At 38.9% G+C, this 16,367-nt stretch overlaps 1 protein-coding gene and 1 long non-coding RNA gene across 6 annotated transcripts; one reads left to right on the forward strand and one right to left on the reverse strand.

Annotated features, from left to right (window-relative positions):
• Positions 1 to 76: 76 nt before the first annotated feature.
• Positions 77 to 15,963, reverse strand: MLF2 (myeloid leukemia factor 2). Of its 3 annotated transcripts, none has more exons than XM_034410974.3 (9): positions 15,543 to 15,963; positions 14,226 to 14,298; positions 13,660 to 13,786; positions 11,596 to 11,631; positions 3,746 to 3,799; positions 2,628 to 2,753; positions 2,167 to 2,326; positions 1,835 to 2,075; positions 77 to 659 (listed from the first exon to the last, which is right to left on the reverse strand). In XM_034410974.3, the coding sequence occupies exons 2-8, from the start codon at positions 14,273 to 14,275 to the stop codon at positions 1,897 to 1,899; spliced, it is 732 nt and encodes a 243-aa protein (XP_034266865.1). In that variant the 5' UTR covers positions 14,276 to 14,298; positions 15,543 to 15,963; the 3' UTR covers positions 77 to 659; positions 1,835 to 1,896. The 3 variants fall into 3 exon arrangements, with proteins under 3 accessions (XP_034266865.1, XP_034266866.1, XP_087742615.1); XM_034410975.3 differs by lacking the exon at positions 15,543 to 15,963 and adding an exon at positions 15,352 to 15,422; XM_087886489.1 differs by lacking the exon at positions 15,543 to 15,963 and adding an exon at positions 15,326 to 15,379.
• LOC117661810 (uncharacterized) lies at positions 6,840 to 14,366 on the forward strand. Of its 3 annotated transcripts, none has more exons than XR_004590135.3 (4): positions 6,842 to 8,776; positions 9,818 to 9,992; positions 10,760 to 10,920; positions 14,203 to 14,366. It is a non-coding gene; the product is annotated as an uncharacterized LOC117661810 (long non-coding RNA). The 3 variants fall into 3 exon arrangements; XR_004590134.3 differs by lacking the exon at positions 14,203 to 14,366 and adding an exon at positions 10,995 to 11,447; XR_015732336.1 differs by lacking the exon at positions 14,203 to 14,366 and having other exon boundaries at positions 6,840 to 8,776; positions 10,760 to 10,870.
• Positions 15,964 to 16,367: the final 404 nt, after the last annotated feature.

Genomic DNA, 16,367 nt, shown 5'->3' on the forward strand with positions numbered 1-16,367 from the left:
TACAAACTATGAAGTCATGGGTTTCAGTGTCGTATATATCCAATAAGTCTTCACACAAACATTGAAATAGAGGCAATTTCATTTACTTTACAGATTCCATTTCTTTATTCAACTCAATAAACATTTAGTTACAAGTTTCACAAAATCAAATTTTATAAGATTGGGAGCTGACAATCGGAGAATAGAGGCTGGACCTGCTTGGTTTGTCCACACTTTACTTGATCTCTTGCACTTCATACATACCCCAAGTTCCAGGGAAGGCAGGCTGATCAAGAGCAGAGGCAACTAAAGGTTGTTTTCCAACTACTTGACACTAATAGCAGATCAATTGTTATGTGGCTGCTGTTTGAGATGGGTAAGTAGAAATGAGGTATGGGGATGAACAAAAACTCCTGAAACTCCCCAAAGCATCCAATATAGAAAATTGGGGCGCTTGTGTAGGAGATAGAAAGGAGTTAGAGGAAAACAGTAATTTATATGTTACTCATTTATAGACAAAAGTCCCTCACATTCTCCTTGGCCAACTGTTCTATGCAAGAAATATAACTATGCAGAGTTAGTCAATTTAAATCTTAGGAGGGCAGGAAGCTAGAATTCATCTTGCAGAAGATCCAAGTGTTGTTTTGTAGGGGCTTCACCATCAGAGTTTCACTGTCTACCTAAGTAAAAGGATGGGAAGAAAGAAAAGAAACAATAGAAGTCAGAAAGGACACAGAAGGCACAGACAGTGAGCAACGAGAAACACACATGCCCTGGTTGGGATTCAAATATTGGATTTTTAAAATCAAAATAAATATATTGCACTTAGAAAACTGAGATGAAGTTTTCTGTATACAGAAAGAAAACAAATACTTTACTTCTTCCCACTGATTTTGTGGAGATTTTTTTTAATGGAACAAGTAATCTTTCAGACACAGCCTAAAGTACAATTCACAAACAAACTTACCACTTTAATGAGAAATAGATCTTATTCTTTATTGAACATAGTTTTGAGTAATAGTTATAATTTTCTGCCACCAAAAAGAAATAACAATTTGTTTTTATCCAATTCAATCTGAGTAAACAATATTTGCACTTGAGATACCTAGCTCCTGTTCAGAATATAAATTATTTTGGTAACAATTTACATTTTTATTCGCCATTAAAAGAATCAGAATCATGGTATTTCAAGTATAGAATCTGTTCACAGAAAAGCCTCAGCAGTTAAACAAAATTAAAATTATAAGGCTGTTTAAGAGAAAGAAGCCATTCCAAATCACTCCAAGGCAACATTTCTTAAAGTGTGACATGAGAACCCTGGGGATCCCCCAATACCTTGTCAAGAATCTGAAAATCAAAATTTGCTAAATATTGAAGCTATTTGCAAACATTTAAAGAAACTGTTCTCAGTATTTTTATTTGTTAAAAATAGGGTTTTTTTTAAAATAAGAAATAATTTTATTTTATTAATATCCGGGTTTAATATTATGTTTACATAATTCAATAAATATTCCTCAAATACATCAATTTTAGTTTTTAATATGGTAAATGTCAATAAATATAAGCTCATTCATGCTTTTTTGGAAGTCTGCCAGATCTTAATATTTCCTCATGCTCTGCAAGCAGCAACTTTGTCTTCCAGCTTACCAATGCGCATATTACTGTACCAGTTTACCATTTTATTTGTGTGACAGAAATATTAAAAAGAAAGCAAACTCGGCTGGGCTGTAAAATAAACCACTGACTCAACTCATGTTGAAAAAGGTGGTTTGGCTCACAAGGTCCCATACTCTCTTATCTCAGAAGCTTGAAGGCACGCACAGTGCTTAAGCGAGGAACAACAATTAAGACTTACAAGAGCATGAATGTAGTTTTGGGGGTGACTGCACTGCACCCCCCCTTAAATCTGCTGTGGATTCACCAGTCGTACCGACGCGACTGTCTGCTTGGAGAATCCTCAGGTCCCTGAATAGCAAGACGACCCCCCTCAATTCTTCGGCCAGTATTTCCATCATGACGTCGATAATCCAGCCCCCTTTGTGTCCGGAAGCGGGAAGTCTCTCGCCTCCATTCATCATCAAATGCAGCCGCATCATCTGAAAATTAAAATAGGACAGGCAGCAACTGAATGTGGTCATGCTGTGCAATCTGTTGCAGGAAAAGAAGGTGATGGCAAGGAACACTCACTCTCATCCAGATTGATGTAGTCTTGCCTCTCCTCCTGATCACCTGTGCGATGGTTGCGTGAGCGCTGCATAATGTGTGCACGGTCTCTGATGTGGTGGCCAATTGACATCTGCTCCAGTCCACTGTTGGAATCTCGCACCGTCCGCCGCGTCTCCCGGATCTGAGGGTAGCAGAACAAGTCATAATTAGAACAATGTAATATTGCTGGTAGCCTCTTTGAAGTTCCCCTTGAAATTCTTCAATTTTGCCTCAGCAGGCACCAACTTGTTTCAAATGATCAAATAGGGTACCCTTGGTTATCACTGTTAATTGTCACACAAAAGGGTTCATCCCATGCCTGAAAACAAGTCTTACCTCTTGTTTTCTCTTAAGTTTGTACTCATGCAGATGAATATCCAGGAAATTAACCAATTTCGGTGCTTCTTTAAACGTTTTGTCAAAGGAAACAGCCAATTTCTTACCCCACCAGGTGCAGAACGTGTCTCTGAGGTCTCCTGATACACTTTAGGGCCCTCACCCAGATTTGAGTAGGATATGACGGTGGAAGAAGTAAATGTCTGGCAATTGGTAGCACTTGTCATGTGCTCCTAAAATAAAATAAAAAATAAAATAAGAAAAATTGTACTGAATCTTTCCACTGTATAAAATATGAATAAACCTTCTGAAGAGCAGGAGCATTAGGTCTCAATGGCTCTCCTGAAGCACACTTCAAAAAATTGCCTGATCAAACATAATTTGGATGAAAGCTATTCAGTTCATATGATTTCATGTTAATTCATAATTTTCTTCTTTCTGAAATACTACAAAGTACAATTTTCCAGCAGTTTTGGAAAAAGCTCTTATGCAGCTCTGATTCTGTACCAAAAATCTAATGCCTGCAAGTTCTTTTCCTGATTATTTCTTGATAATTCTCAAGCAAGATTTGATTTATCTCTCTGTCTCTGCAGTATTTTTCAAGAAAGAATGGGGAAAATAACCAGAGATGGGAAAAAGAGATTCTGTTTCTGCCCACATGAAGAGTACATAAATTAGTAAGGCTGTATACCTCCTGCACTAGAAGTGGTGAAGAGTTTTATTCATTTTAAATCCTCTATAAGTTCATTCAAATTCTGCACTAAGAAAACTTCCTCATTTTAGCTATTTGTAAAATAGCTATGCAGCTATTTTACAAATCTTATTTTGAAATATTGATAGTGTTGAATAATTTGACTTGATTTCTTTCTTTGAACTCAGGTGGAATTTGCTACATACACTTGGGCGTTTGCCTCTCCATACTGGGTATAGTTTGAAAAGAAGCACAAATTCTGTGACAGTAACACCACAGTCATCACTACTCTATTCTCTACATATCGTGGAACTCTGGAATACTTGTAATTAAAACCAACAATAATTGAAGCTCAGCTGATCAAAAACTGTGTTTTTGCAATGTTATCATAAAGTTGATAACACAATCATGTTATAATGTATCCATGAAGCCAGAGTTTTTCCAGTTTCTCTGTCCATTTAAAGGGATTTATACCCTGCCTATAATATATACTAGAATAATATTGAAAAAGAGATGCAGACAAAATGAGCTCACCATGTTCCCAATCATGTCATTCATCATTCCAAACATGTCCATAAAGCCACCTGCCTGAAAGAGAGAAAAAAAGCTTTGTGGAGAGTGACCAGACATGGAAACCACTCAGTGAAATTAGGAGCTGTTGCCGTTTCTAGGAACTGTTCATGAGTACATTCTATACCAGTGATGGCTAACCTTTTCTGGACTGAGTGCCCAAAGTGTGCTTGTGCGCACACCCGGACCCCCAAAATGCAATGCGGGTGAGGCCCCCCGCATGCACCCTGCTACCCCGTGCGTATGCGCGCACCCCCACAGCGCCCTGCCACCTCGTGCATGTGTGCGCGGGCCTCCCGCATGCACCCCGCCACCCGCGCATGCACGGCAGAGACCTGACGACCAGCTGGCCAGCAGGAGGCACATGTGTGGCAGAGCTGAACTGGGGCGATGGCTTGCGTGCCCACAGAGAGGGCACTGCATGCCACCTGTAGCACACATGCCATAGGTTCGCCATCATGGTTCTATACTCTTAATGATATGAATGCTCCAAACTCCAAACACACTTCCTAGCTTACTAAACATATCTGTAGCAATATTTTTTTTAAGAATTCAAGGAGACCACTATGCCATGCATTGTTATGGCCACTATCATGTGGTACTTAGCAGATTGCAGATAGGGAAGAAAAGATAATTCAGAATTCTAGACAAATTTAGATACATATTCATCAGAAAGTTATCCGATTATGGTAAACACCGTTTACAGTGTCTTCCATTTTCAAATCACATATAATCTACTCCAAGTTAAAAAAAAACCATATATAAGGTGTTGCCTCTATGAATATCTGTAGCAATTAAAAAAAAAAATTCAATGCCATGCATTGTTGTGGCCACTATAGCCAAACCACGAGGAAGATCAATGAGCTTGGAAAAAGACGGGCCATGAAAGAAAGTGGAGCAGAATGGCAGCAGCAAAGAAGAGCCCTTTTATAGAGTGTAATTGGAAATGGCAGCTGGAGGAGAGAGACTACTGAAATTGATGCTAGTTCTACAAAAGCATTTGCTGGGAATGCCACCATTCAAGAGGTGTTATGGGTCGAGGTGGGGCTTGCATCACACAAACCTTGCAAGTGAGGACAGGAACGTAGCCTTAACATTTGACCTCCTGAATTTCAGGCAGCACTCATAATAACCAGGTCTAGAAAGGATCATAACAACAATTTTTCAAGAGACCTTGGCACTGATCGTATATGCTACTCCATAGGTTACCAGATATAAATGCCCTTTAAGTGAAGCTGGGCCAGAAAGTAACGTCTGGGTTGATGCAGGGGTGAAATTCACTTACCTTCCCTACCGGTTTGTAAATGTGTGCGTGCCATGCTCGCGCTCACTTCGCTCGCGCCATCATCCATACATGCGCAAAGCCTTCTGCCCATGCGTAGAGGCTTAAAATGTCGCAAAAAAGCAACATCATGACATCCGCGCAGGTGGGCGGAGCCTCCCACAGCTGCTGCTACTGGTTTGCCCGAGCCAGATAGAACCGCCTGAATTTCACCCCTGGGTTGATGTTATGATTATCCTGCTTCTAACAGTAGGTTTGCACATGTTTCCAGAGGTCCAGCTAGTGCTGGAGTGTCCTGGGCTTTAATGCTAGAGAAATTTAATATCCAGGCTCTGGATATGGGCCAGGATATACTTAGATGATCTTAGGTCTGATACATAGGGGTAACACCTTAGATCTGTTTATTTATTTGGAGTAGACTACATGTGATTTGAAAATGGTTTTTATCATAATCAGTTAACTTTCTGGTGAATATGTGTCTAAATTTCTCTAGAACTCTCAATTAGCTTTTCCTCCCTATCTGCAATCTGCTAAGTACTAAATGATACACTTAGAATAAATATGCATTTAAGAACATATACATTACAATATGGTTTTAGGACATACTAAACATCTTATTATGTCATCATTTCAGAGACATTTCCTTACCTAAACAAAAAAACAGAATAACCAAGAGTGGGCAAAAAGCAGAGGAAGGAGGAGTGAATTCCTGTCAGCTTCCCTACTGAATTTCCTTGTGGGAATCTGGCAGGGAACATTGGAAATATCCCTTCTCAGTAGGCAGATAAGTGGCAGCTATTGAGTGTGTGGGAAGGAGTGAGGTAAATCAAGGCTGGCTGAAAAACTCACTGAAAATGAAGATCATGTGACTGCAGCAGCACAGCAGCAGCCAGTAGCCATGAAGCAACCACCACTTTCCCAAATTTCATTCCATTGGGATTTATGAGTCCCAAATTTTGACCCACTCTATAAGTTAGCCCATCTGAGTTACCTTGGTTCAAAAACGGTTGCCCTATGATGTAGGGTTTTGCCTAGTTAAAGGAACTGACAACTAGAGTTTTAGTAGTATATATATTTATTTACTGGATTTATAAGCTACCAAACTATCCTAATATCAAATCATAAAAGGTAATCGAGAAAAGCTTAAATCAAATTCAGTAAATTTATTGATATTTTTACCAGAAATTCCTGTTTTTTTATCTCTTTTAATTGTTTTGAAAAAGACTTTCCCTCTTCTAGTCAGAAAGCACAGGTTAGCATTTTGCATCTGGTGGAAGGAATACTCCCATAATGACTTCAGCTGAGAAAATGATTTAGAAACAAAACAAATTTTCAGTGTGGTAAAGAAGGAAAACAAAACACAAAACCAGTCATGTAAAAGCCAAGTATAAAGAACAAGTTTAACAAATTCCTCCTAATTACTTGTACAGATCCTTACATTTGAGTGGGATTGTTGGTCCATCTTTTGGATGCCACAATAATATGTAACAAGTCCAAATGCAAATTCTCAGTCATCAAAGATGAAGCCAACCAGAAAGTCTATACTTGTAGCAGTGTGCCAGGTTGATCAGCATGAGTTAAGGCATTGTCTGTAGTACAGAGTATCAGGATCGAATTTGTCTGCCTTGGAAGCTAGTTGCATTTGCCCAAGTTCTCACCCTATAGAGGTTTATTAGCAGAATCCTCACTTCTAGATCTCCTGAGGCTGATTAAATAGGCTGTGATGTCAGTCAGGATTTGCTTGACTAGGTCAGAATAATATAATCACTGATCCATCTGTATCATTTCAATTCTCAAAGAGGAGGAATAAGCCTTCTGCTCCCTAGAATGGACTTAAGGCAAACCCTTAAGGTTCTGTATATGTCTAATATTTTATGCAGATTTGGGAAGAAATCTGGCAGCAGTATCTCATATCCCCTGAGAAAGTTAGAATTTAATCTTTGGCATAAAACCCTGCGTAAAGTCTCAAAACTACCTTGGGTTGGTGGAGCACATACAAGTCTCCTTTGAGAGACTCTCTACTTTCTCAGATCTCACAGGTGAAGGAGATTTCCATTAGAAAAGTTTATTTCTGTGCAAGAGTGCTCATGGGGTTCACTCTAATGTGTTAAAGGGGACAGGGTTAATTAGTCCCAGAATTAATATCAGATCCCATAAAGGAAAACGGTGCGTAACTGGGGGAAATAGTTGATTAATCCCCCTGTGAAAATACTGAATTTTGGGATGTTGCAAAATAAAAATTTTATCTGTCCTATAGTTTGAATCCCAGATGAGTGACCTGATTTTGGAAGGTACTGGTTTTCAAGGGTATTATCCAGACCTATCTCTAGAAACCTATTACTCTTCATCTCTATCTTCTGCACCAGTGTTTAAAGGCATGGCAAGTTTCTGATGGTATTTAGATAACCTGGATGCCAAGATGGTGTCACTGCTGAAGTCTGGCAAGCTGGCACTCAGAAGATGTCCCTTTTAAATTTCAGGCATAGAAGTGAAGTCATTCCAAGATCTAGGCTCAGTATGTCTGGCTGTACTGACAGATATCTGGGAAGCTTCCTACTTATCTCCATACTGTTCAGCACCAATGTCTGCAGGGCAAGAAGGGGGAATTAAGATTATACATGCCCTGAATATCCTCATTTTGTGTATCAGCTTAGACAGGATTAGTGTTTATATATTAGTCTCTTTGGCCATAGTGCCAGGTGGGCATCAGTTCCTTTTGCCCTGGAATTTGAAATCAGATGAATCTTCTTGCTTTCCTGTTGTCCACTGTTGTAAACAGGGAACCGTGGATCTAGCAAGGATACACTTACCCATCCAAGTCAGGCTCTTAGTTCCCCTGGTCCACAATTCTACTCTATGCATCTTTTACATGCTCTACTGACAGGAAGCCAGAGATGTTTTCACCCAACTATGTGATTCTTCCATCTATAATCTCATTTCACTCTTCTTGATGTACAGATAGTCCTTGATTTAGGATTGTTCATTTACCAATTGTTTGAAGTAATGATGGCACTAAAAAGGTGACTTAGAGTCCTTGCATTTACAACTGTCACATCCCTGTGGTCATGCGATTGTGATCCAGGCACTCTGCAACCAATTCCAGCTACAATATGCTGCAGTCACGTGATCACTACATGTGATTTTCCCAATCTGCTTCCAACAAGCAGTCATTAGGAAAGGCTGATAGAAGGTTGTAAGTTGTGATCATGTGTTATCTAACTTAATGACCGCATCATTTAATGAATTTTCCTGTGCTTATAAGTGGTCGTAAAGTTTTGTCATAACGTTTACTGGATGGGTCAATGCTTTTAACACCAAGCAAAATGCGCTCAGGTTTGGCTGCAAATCCTGTTCTTTTTTGGCTCTGTCATGGAATGGAAAATAGACGAGGATCTTTTTTGCCTTAGAACTCAGTCTACTGCCTCAATGTCCAGAAATTAGCCTATGACTTTAATATCCTGTAAGGTTCTCTAAATTTTTGGAAATTTATGACAGTACAGGTAGTCTGCAATTACAAGAGCAATTGGGACTGGAATTGCTAAGTGATGCAGTCATAAAGCACAACCACATCACTTAGTGATGGCAATCCCAGCAGTCCTGGTTGCCACTGCTAATGAAATCCTCATTTGTTGAGCCAACTTCCTGCCAGTTTCCCACAACCAAAGTCAGTGGGAAAGTTGGTAGGAAGTTGTAAGTTCCAGGCTGGCAGGCAGGTAAGTGGCTACTGCTGGATGGGGGAATGTACACAGGGATGCATGAATGGCTGCCATAGAGGGGCTGGAGGAGAGTGCACTGGTGGGGGAGACTTACCCTAGTGAATTGCAATCTTCCCTGCTAGCTTCCTCACTGATTTTCTGGGGAAGCTGGCAAGGAAGGTTGCAAATGGCAATCACGTGATCACAAGGGTGCTACAACCAATCGTAAGCACGAACTGGTTGCCTAGAGTTCCGATTATGATCATGTAACCATGGATACTGGGATGGCCAGAATTTTGAGTACCAGCCATAATCACTATTCATTCATGCCATCGTAACTTTGGTCACTGAATGAAAGGTCATAGATCAAAGATTACCTATCCCTTGGCATTGCTTTAACATGTATCCCTTTTAAATTTTCTTTTCCAAATTTGCCTCTGAAAGTATGCTCCCAGTATGCCAAAATCTTGGCAGTAAAACCATTCACTTAGGAGGTGGTACTATTAATTAGACTCATTTTGTCTGGGATTTTCCTTTTGTATCTATTGCTATGATACTTCTCTCGATATCTCTGATGCCCATTTCCGACATTAAAACAACTTGCATGGCTTGTAGAGTATTTTATATTTCCATTCTTTGCCTCAATTTGCCTCAGATTTTTTTCAACATCAACCAATGGGTCAATGGTTTCTCCAATTTTTTTTACAAAAAAGTTTTGGCTGCAAGATTGATTCTTGCATGGTGGTCTTCTGGCCAATATGCAAGTCACAAATTCCAATATACCTGTATTTCAGGGGAGGTGGCTGCAAACTCTAATCCACCCAAGATTGTATCTGCAATCAGTCTGAATGCTTTTGCAAACTTGCTGATTGCTTCCCTGACATTTTTGAATTATGTCGTTGAACAATTCTTGTTATCATTGTAAATTATCATTCCTCTGGTAGGTATAGAAGACACAGCCTGTCACCAAAATGCCCAATGCTTTATTTATGCTTTAGCATTCCATCTGCTCTACATTTTATAGGTCCATGAGCATTTCATCTCTTTCTCTTTGTACAGCATTGAAGACAAGACAGCTGTTTGTCAATCAAGGGCAATGCCTTGTCATTTCATGGCCTCCTGCAGAAGATAAATATGGGGTCTATGTGTGCTTAGTCAGCTTTGCCCATTCCCTTTTTTATAAGTTCTGTGAAAAGAACTGGAAGCAGGGCCTTTAAGTCTGAACTTCAAGAAGGTGAGAACCCTTGACCACATGTTATGTTCCTATAGCTTTATAGATTATGCTGGTGCTAATAACAACTTTCAATTAAATACTTTTGCCTAATTCCTCATCAGTACTGAAAACAGATCAGCATGAAATATTTTCTGGAAGCCATTCTTAGCCTCCTTAAACTTCTCATTATGAAACCTGCTTGCTTCACAAAGCTTCCCCTCTATTTTATGATTTTGAATGTGACTTCATCGTTCCCACTTAATGCAATGAAAACCAAGAATGTAGGTGGTAGAAAACTCCCTCATAACCCTCTCTCACATTCTCTGAATAAGTATCATTTGATGCCTGCTAGGCTTCTTCTGAGACTGTGATTGCGAGTATTCTAAGAAGATGCAGCAGGAGAGTAGTAGTGGAAATTCTAAGGCCTTTGCATCCTGAACCCTTCAGTTCTGCCATGATCTGGCAAAGTAAAACTCATCCCTTCCACTCCCAGGGGTACATGTTCCAACAGTGCTATGCCCATCTGCTTGAGAAACCATTGCAGATCTGATTTCTCTAGATCCTGTGCTCCTTTACTAAGGTGATGGAAGATTCTCCTAACTTTTTTTTTTTTTTTTTAAATTTGATTTATATGCCGCCCTTCTCCGGAGACTCAGGGCGGCTTACAATGTGCTCAGCAATTTGGGTTCATTCCCATTTCCCCTGACAAAATGTCAATTTCATTGTTCCTGAAAGTTCAGAGGAGTATTTTTTGACTCCCTGGCACCTCTTTTCCTAAATGTTTATAGCTTGTCCAGCTTCCTTTGATGGCAGGTGAAGAGAAGCTGCTGGGATGATGCCCACCTTAACCTTCAGTGCTCCTCTACTGCACTTGTTGCTAATGAAGAAAAAAATGGCTGGCCTCTTTGTTTGGCTTGTGCTTCTTGGAGGAAGAACATCAGGAGAAAAGGTGGGAAAGAAAGAATTGTGTTCTTTTTATATGATGTCAGCCTAGATCATGGCTTATAGATTATGCTTCCCTAGGTGACCATGGAACCTGATTGCATCTAGACCACACAAACAAGGTCTTCCTGTGGACCCTCTTTCAATGCCATCACCCATTCCTGGCAGCTTCATCATCATCATCATCTTCTTCTCAAGTAGTATCTGGACAGATTGCAAGATTCCCAAAATACTGCATCATTCTCCCTCCCCTTCTTTCTTTGGATGCACCAGATAACAGTAATAGTAGTGATGATGATGATGTATGTAATAATGTTACATAACAACCGCGATTCTCAGCCTAAAATGGAGGCAAAAGGAAAAGCTGTTCTTATTTAGAAGGCAGAGCTAAGGCAGACAGGGCAAGCTGTTCCACCCACTAGATGAAAAAGTGAAACCCCAGCTTTCTGTCTAGAAAGAGGGGAATTCAACTCCTTTCCAGCCAGCATCATTTTTAATAACTGAGAGCTATATAAAAATCATACTCATTGTTGCTATTTGAGAAATGTTACTATCCTCATTATTTTCAGTTATATATTTAAACTACCACAAACTGAAGAAAACTGAAGTATTTCCCAGAAAAGATCATCACAAAAACCAGGCTAGAACAAGTAGTTGTCGAAAGAAGAAAATTATGGCTTACCATTCCTAGCATCCCAAAGGGCGAAACAGTTCCAGGCTATAAAAACAAGAAAGGGACACAAAGTAATTAGACTTTACCTCTCTAGAGTAATCTTGTTTTATCTAGCATAGAGAAGGACAAAGGAACTCAGTACCTTAATTTAAATTAGTATATTTTAGAACTTTAACTATTCTCAAATTGATTATTACCCAAATTTGTGTTAAAGAGCCAAAATCTATAGTTTACTATATGCTTGTCAGTGCTGATGAATTTATGTTGATATAAACAGAACTGAGAATATATAGAATATATTCTCAACTAATTCAATATAAGATGCTGTCTTGGCCATGAAACTACGAGATAAGAGACAAACCTAAATAACCCTTTATTTGGTTTCTAGGAATTGAAATAAGATGGATGTTGATAAGTGTTATCTATTTTAGGGAAAATTTTAGCCAGTAGACTTTAATGTCACATTCCTTGCAGAAGCCTGAAGGTTATTTAAAATCATGTAAGAGAAATTATAAAGGTCATAAATAAATAAATACAAAAAATATGACAATACTTGACAAGAAATCTCCAAAATGCAAGCCGACTTCATTTAACAATTAGAAATTTTGCCCAAATGAAGTTAAAATATACACACAAAACCTCCAATCAAGCAACGTTGTGTTAACTTAAATACAATGAAAGTCATGGGCTGAATATCTTGACAGATAAAGAAGAGGCAAATAAAGTAAAATAATAGAAATCCAAAATTAAAATTACAACTATAGAAACATTAATAAATGAAATTTTGTATTTTATCTGCAAAGAAATTGGCTTTTTCTTGTTCTTTTTTTCTCTTTAACTGTTCTTTTTATTTATATTTATTTTTACTGTTATCTTTTGTTTTTGTTTTTATCCAACACATTTATTCTATTGATTGTTAGTGTAACTACATTTTAATCTGACTTTCAATGTTTTAATTTTTGTCTTCCATAAACTGCTAAATTATCATCTGAGTGTGGCAGGGTAGAAATTTGATTTAATAAAATAAAATAAATAAGCCTTGCTTCAGCCCCTTGCTAAATAAACTATTTTGAGAATGTCTATAAATATAGGCATAATCATATTAACCACTTGCAATCGCTGGGAGTGGTGTAAAGTTTTAATAAATAAGAAAATTGTAAAATCCCTGGTCATAGATTCTCCAAAGGGTAATTGAATAAAAGACAGAAGTTTTTCTGCTTTGAAATTGGATAAAGAAGGAAACAGAAAGTATAGATCTAATTCGGGGGGGGGGGGGGGAGGAAGAGAAAAGATGAAATGTTCCCAAGTGCACTGTTCTGTGATTGATATGTTTAATTTCTCCATCAGTTATCTTTGATAACAGAAATGAGTTTTAGATAAAACCAATCCCGAGGATAATTTCAATCTGTGAGTTACTGAGATTGATCTTCCTAAATTAAAATGGGTAGGAGTAGCATATATAAGCAAGAGTACCATATATAACACAATGTATTACGAAGTAGACCAAGTAGACAACGATGTACCTTCCAAGTTTCATTGTGCAGCCAATGAAACAGCAACTCATTAGTTTTGCTCAAGGAAGAGGTAGCTATGTGTTTTGCTAAGGAATGGTTGGGCCTTTGCCCTCAAGTTAAAAAGTAGCAATTTGGGGGGAAACCTTGGTAAGTCACCAATATTTTAATTAGTCATTTCCATTCCCATTTCATATTTGCACAATCCTGTTCTCAGACACACTGAAAGTTACAGGCTCTAAATTAAAATTGTGTTGCTGGAATTTAACTAGAGCTATTTTCAACTGCTCTTTTTTTATTTCATTTTGGTGTAATTATGTGCTTATATTAATCATGTACATGACTAAAGTCTCACCAAGTGACAAAGTAGAATATAAATTAAAAATTAATTGCATCATTCTGTTTTGATGTTGGGGAGTGCAGTATCCTTCTTTCTCTGGTTATAAATACATAACCAAGACAGAATCCAGACTCTTCTCATCAAGCCAAAGCACTAAGTTAAAAATTAAGTTTGATAGAAAAATAAACAGATCTAGCCACAATCCTCTGACTTTTGAATTACCTGCATTCTTCGACTAACTTGGCGTGTTCCAGGTACTGTCCCATTGCCAATGCTGAGGAAAGGGCTATATCCAAATCCACCTGAAAGCACACGATTCACATGCTGCTGATGGATGGCAAGAGGATCCCTATGGGAAAGGAAGTTTCACAAGGGAGTTAAACTGCTAAATAATCCATATCAATCCCACAGTCCTGTTTCCTTCTCCTAGAGCAATGGTTCACAACCTTTTACTTCATATGTCATCAGGCAAAAGCTTCTGAAGAAAATCACCAATGACTTAAGACATCATATAGATAAAAAGGCCATTCTAGGTAGTGTCTGAGAAACCATAATTCTTAATTTTTAAAAATTAAAATAAAAAACCTTTCAAGACTTCAGAATCTCAAGATATTTCAGGCAAAGTATCAAAATATTGTGACATTAGGCATTCCCTGAGTTTTGGAACATTTTTAAATTTTGTTTTTGTGATTCTAACAGTGATATTTGCAAAATCCTTGTGGATAACCATTAAGAAAATTATTCTAATCCTTTTCTCCTATATAGAAAGGCTAGGATGCTTGACTCACATCATAAACATTGGATCCTCTGGCTCTCCATCTCTCATGAACCGGAACATAATTCCCTCAAATACAGGATGGGCTGTGCAAAAGGGAAACGGGAAACAAATATGAATTTTGTTAACTTCTTAAATCTCTCTTTCCAAGCAATCTTACTCTACTCATTCTTTTCCAGACTAAATCACATCTTTTACATGCAATAGCAACACATTAGATAGTTATAAATACTAGTCCCTAAACAATATTAAACACTTCATAAATAAACTCCAATAACTACAACACCTGGAACCCAGCTGCTACTTGCTTTCTGTGTAGAGAAACAAACTAAGAAATAGACTTCAAAAACAGTTGAAATTGTTGCCAAGAACCACTCAAGTTGGGTCATCCAACACAAATTATCTTCATGCTAAGTAAGCAATCTGAGTCCTCTCTCCCACATTCATGCAAATGTTAAGGCCATCAAATGTGAAGGAGAAAATCCTTGCACCTTTAATAACTGTGACAATGATGTAGATTCTTTTTCTCACTGCTGCACAACCAGCTATTTCAAAAAACCTCTTACTCAACTGCTAAAAATGATAAAAGTTTTGTTCTCCTCTTAATCTGACTGCTTTAATATGTTTACAGAAGTAATGATTCAATTTATGTAACAATCTTTTTGACCAAAGACACAATAGCAATGTATCAGGAATTCTGCAGGATTTTATAACCACAGTGACAACACACACACACACACACATCAAGCAATGCATCAAACCACTCTCTCTTTCCAGGAGCATTGCCCGAACACGGTCCTTAAATCCTAATCTCCCACATGTATTCAAATCATCTGGCTCTTTTCTCAACACAGAGGATGCTCCGCCTTCCTCAACATTCCTCTCCCCAAATTAGAAAGCCTCCTCTCCATGCGTCCCATCACTCCTAAAGTTGACACTAGCTCACCTAACACCACATCTCGCAAATACGATTATTAAGACATGACATTAATATTAGAGATTACTGGTGACAATAACAAGGTAAAAAAAAAAAAAAAAACCCCGCCGCTGGTAGAACACAATAATCTCAGCAACCATTTATTACAAAGTACCGCATCAAGAACATTAGCTTGCCCTATATCCTTTATAGGCCGGCCTACCGCATCCTCCGACTTCCTTCTCTCTCCAAACCTTCCTTTCCAAATTCCGGTATAAGCGCCCGCCTCCAGGAAGAATGACCTGGGAGCAGGGACGAGAAACCTGGCCCTTTGTGAGCGCATCCCCGGCTTCCTCTATACTTAAGCAACCCCCCTCCAAGACCCACGCGAAATTCCCCAGCGCAACTGCTCACCTCTCTGGCCAAATCCTTTCTTCCTGCCGTCGCCTGTCCCTTGTTCTCACGGAATTTGCTCCAGCCACGAGCCCTAAAGGAGAAGATTAATGCTGCATCCCTTCCTGCCCCCTTCCCCACCCCACAGTATGTTCTTTGTTGTAACTATGCTGCGTGCGGGAGGGTGGGGGTGGAGAAGAAGAAGAAGAGAGGAGATGGTCCCTTGGCCAGGTCTAGGCTGCCACAGAGCAGCCTCTCACGGCAGCAGGAAAAGCAGGTCAGACTGTTCCACTTTGTCTCCCCTTCCTTTACAAAAAATATAAATACTGTTGCAAATCCCGTGTGCAGTAAAAGGATATTTTTCGTTTTCAAAGAAACCCACAAGGCCTAAACAGGATGTGAGGTCAGAAACACCACCCTCATTCATAAGCTCCGCCTTCCATAAATAGAGTTACTAGCCAAATTGCTTGTTGAAAAGCAACGCAGTAATAATTTTTACCATGTCGAGTGGTGGGCATCTCTCCGTCGCTCTCTGTATGTGTAGAGAGAGGAGGGGGGGAGAGAGAGAGAGAAGGGGAGAGGTTTTGTAAACGTGGGATGGAAGACAAACAGGAATGTAACATTTAGTAAACAATTGAATGGAAAAACAATTATCTTACAGCTCCAAGTAAGTCTTCTAAGCACGCAAAATATCGTTATACAATGATAGGATGGTCACTTTTCACACATTTATGTGCCTGTGCAACAAAGATAAGATTTTACATCAAAATCTTCAGTAGGGCACCTATGCTAGACTACTCTGCAACGCTTTCTACAGTAATTCAAGCCGTGGAACAGAATTTAATC

Source organism: Pantherophis guttatus, chromosome 2 (assembly GCF_059756535.1).
Source record: "Pantherophis guttatus breed Tessera chromosome 2, ASM5975653v1, whole genome shotgun sequence".
In the NCBI taxonomy this organism is placed as follows: Eukaryota; Metazoa; Chordata; class Lepidosauria; order Squamata; family Colubridae; genus Pantherophis; species Pantherophis guttatus.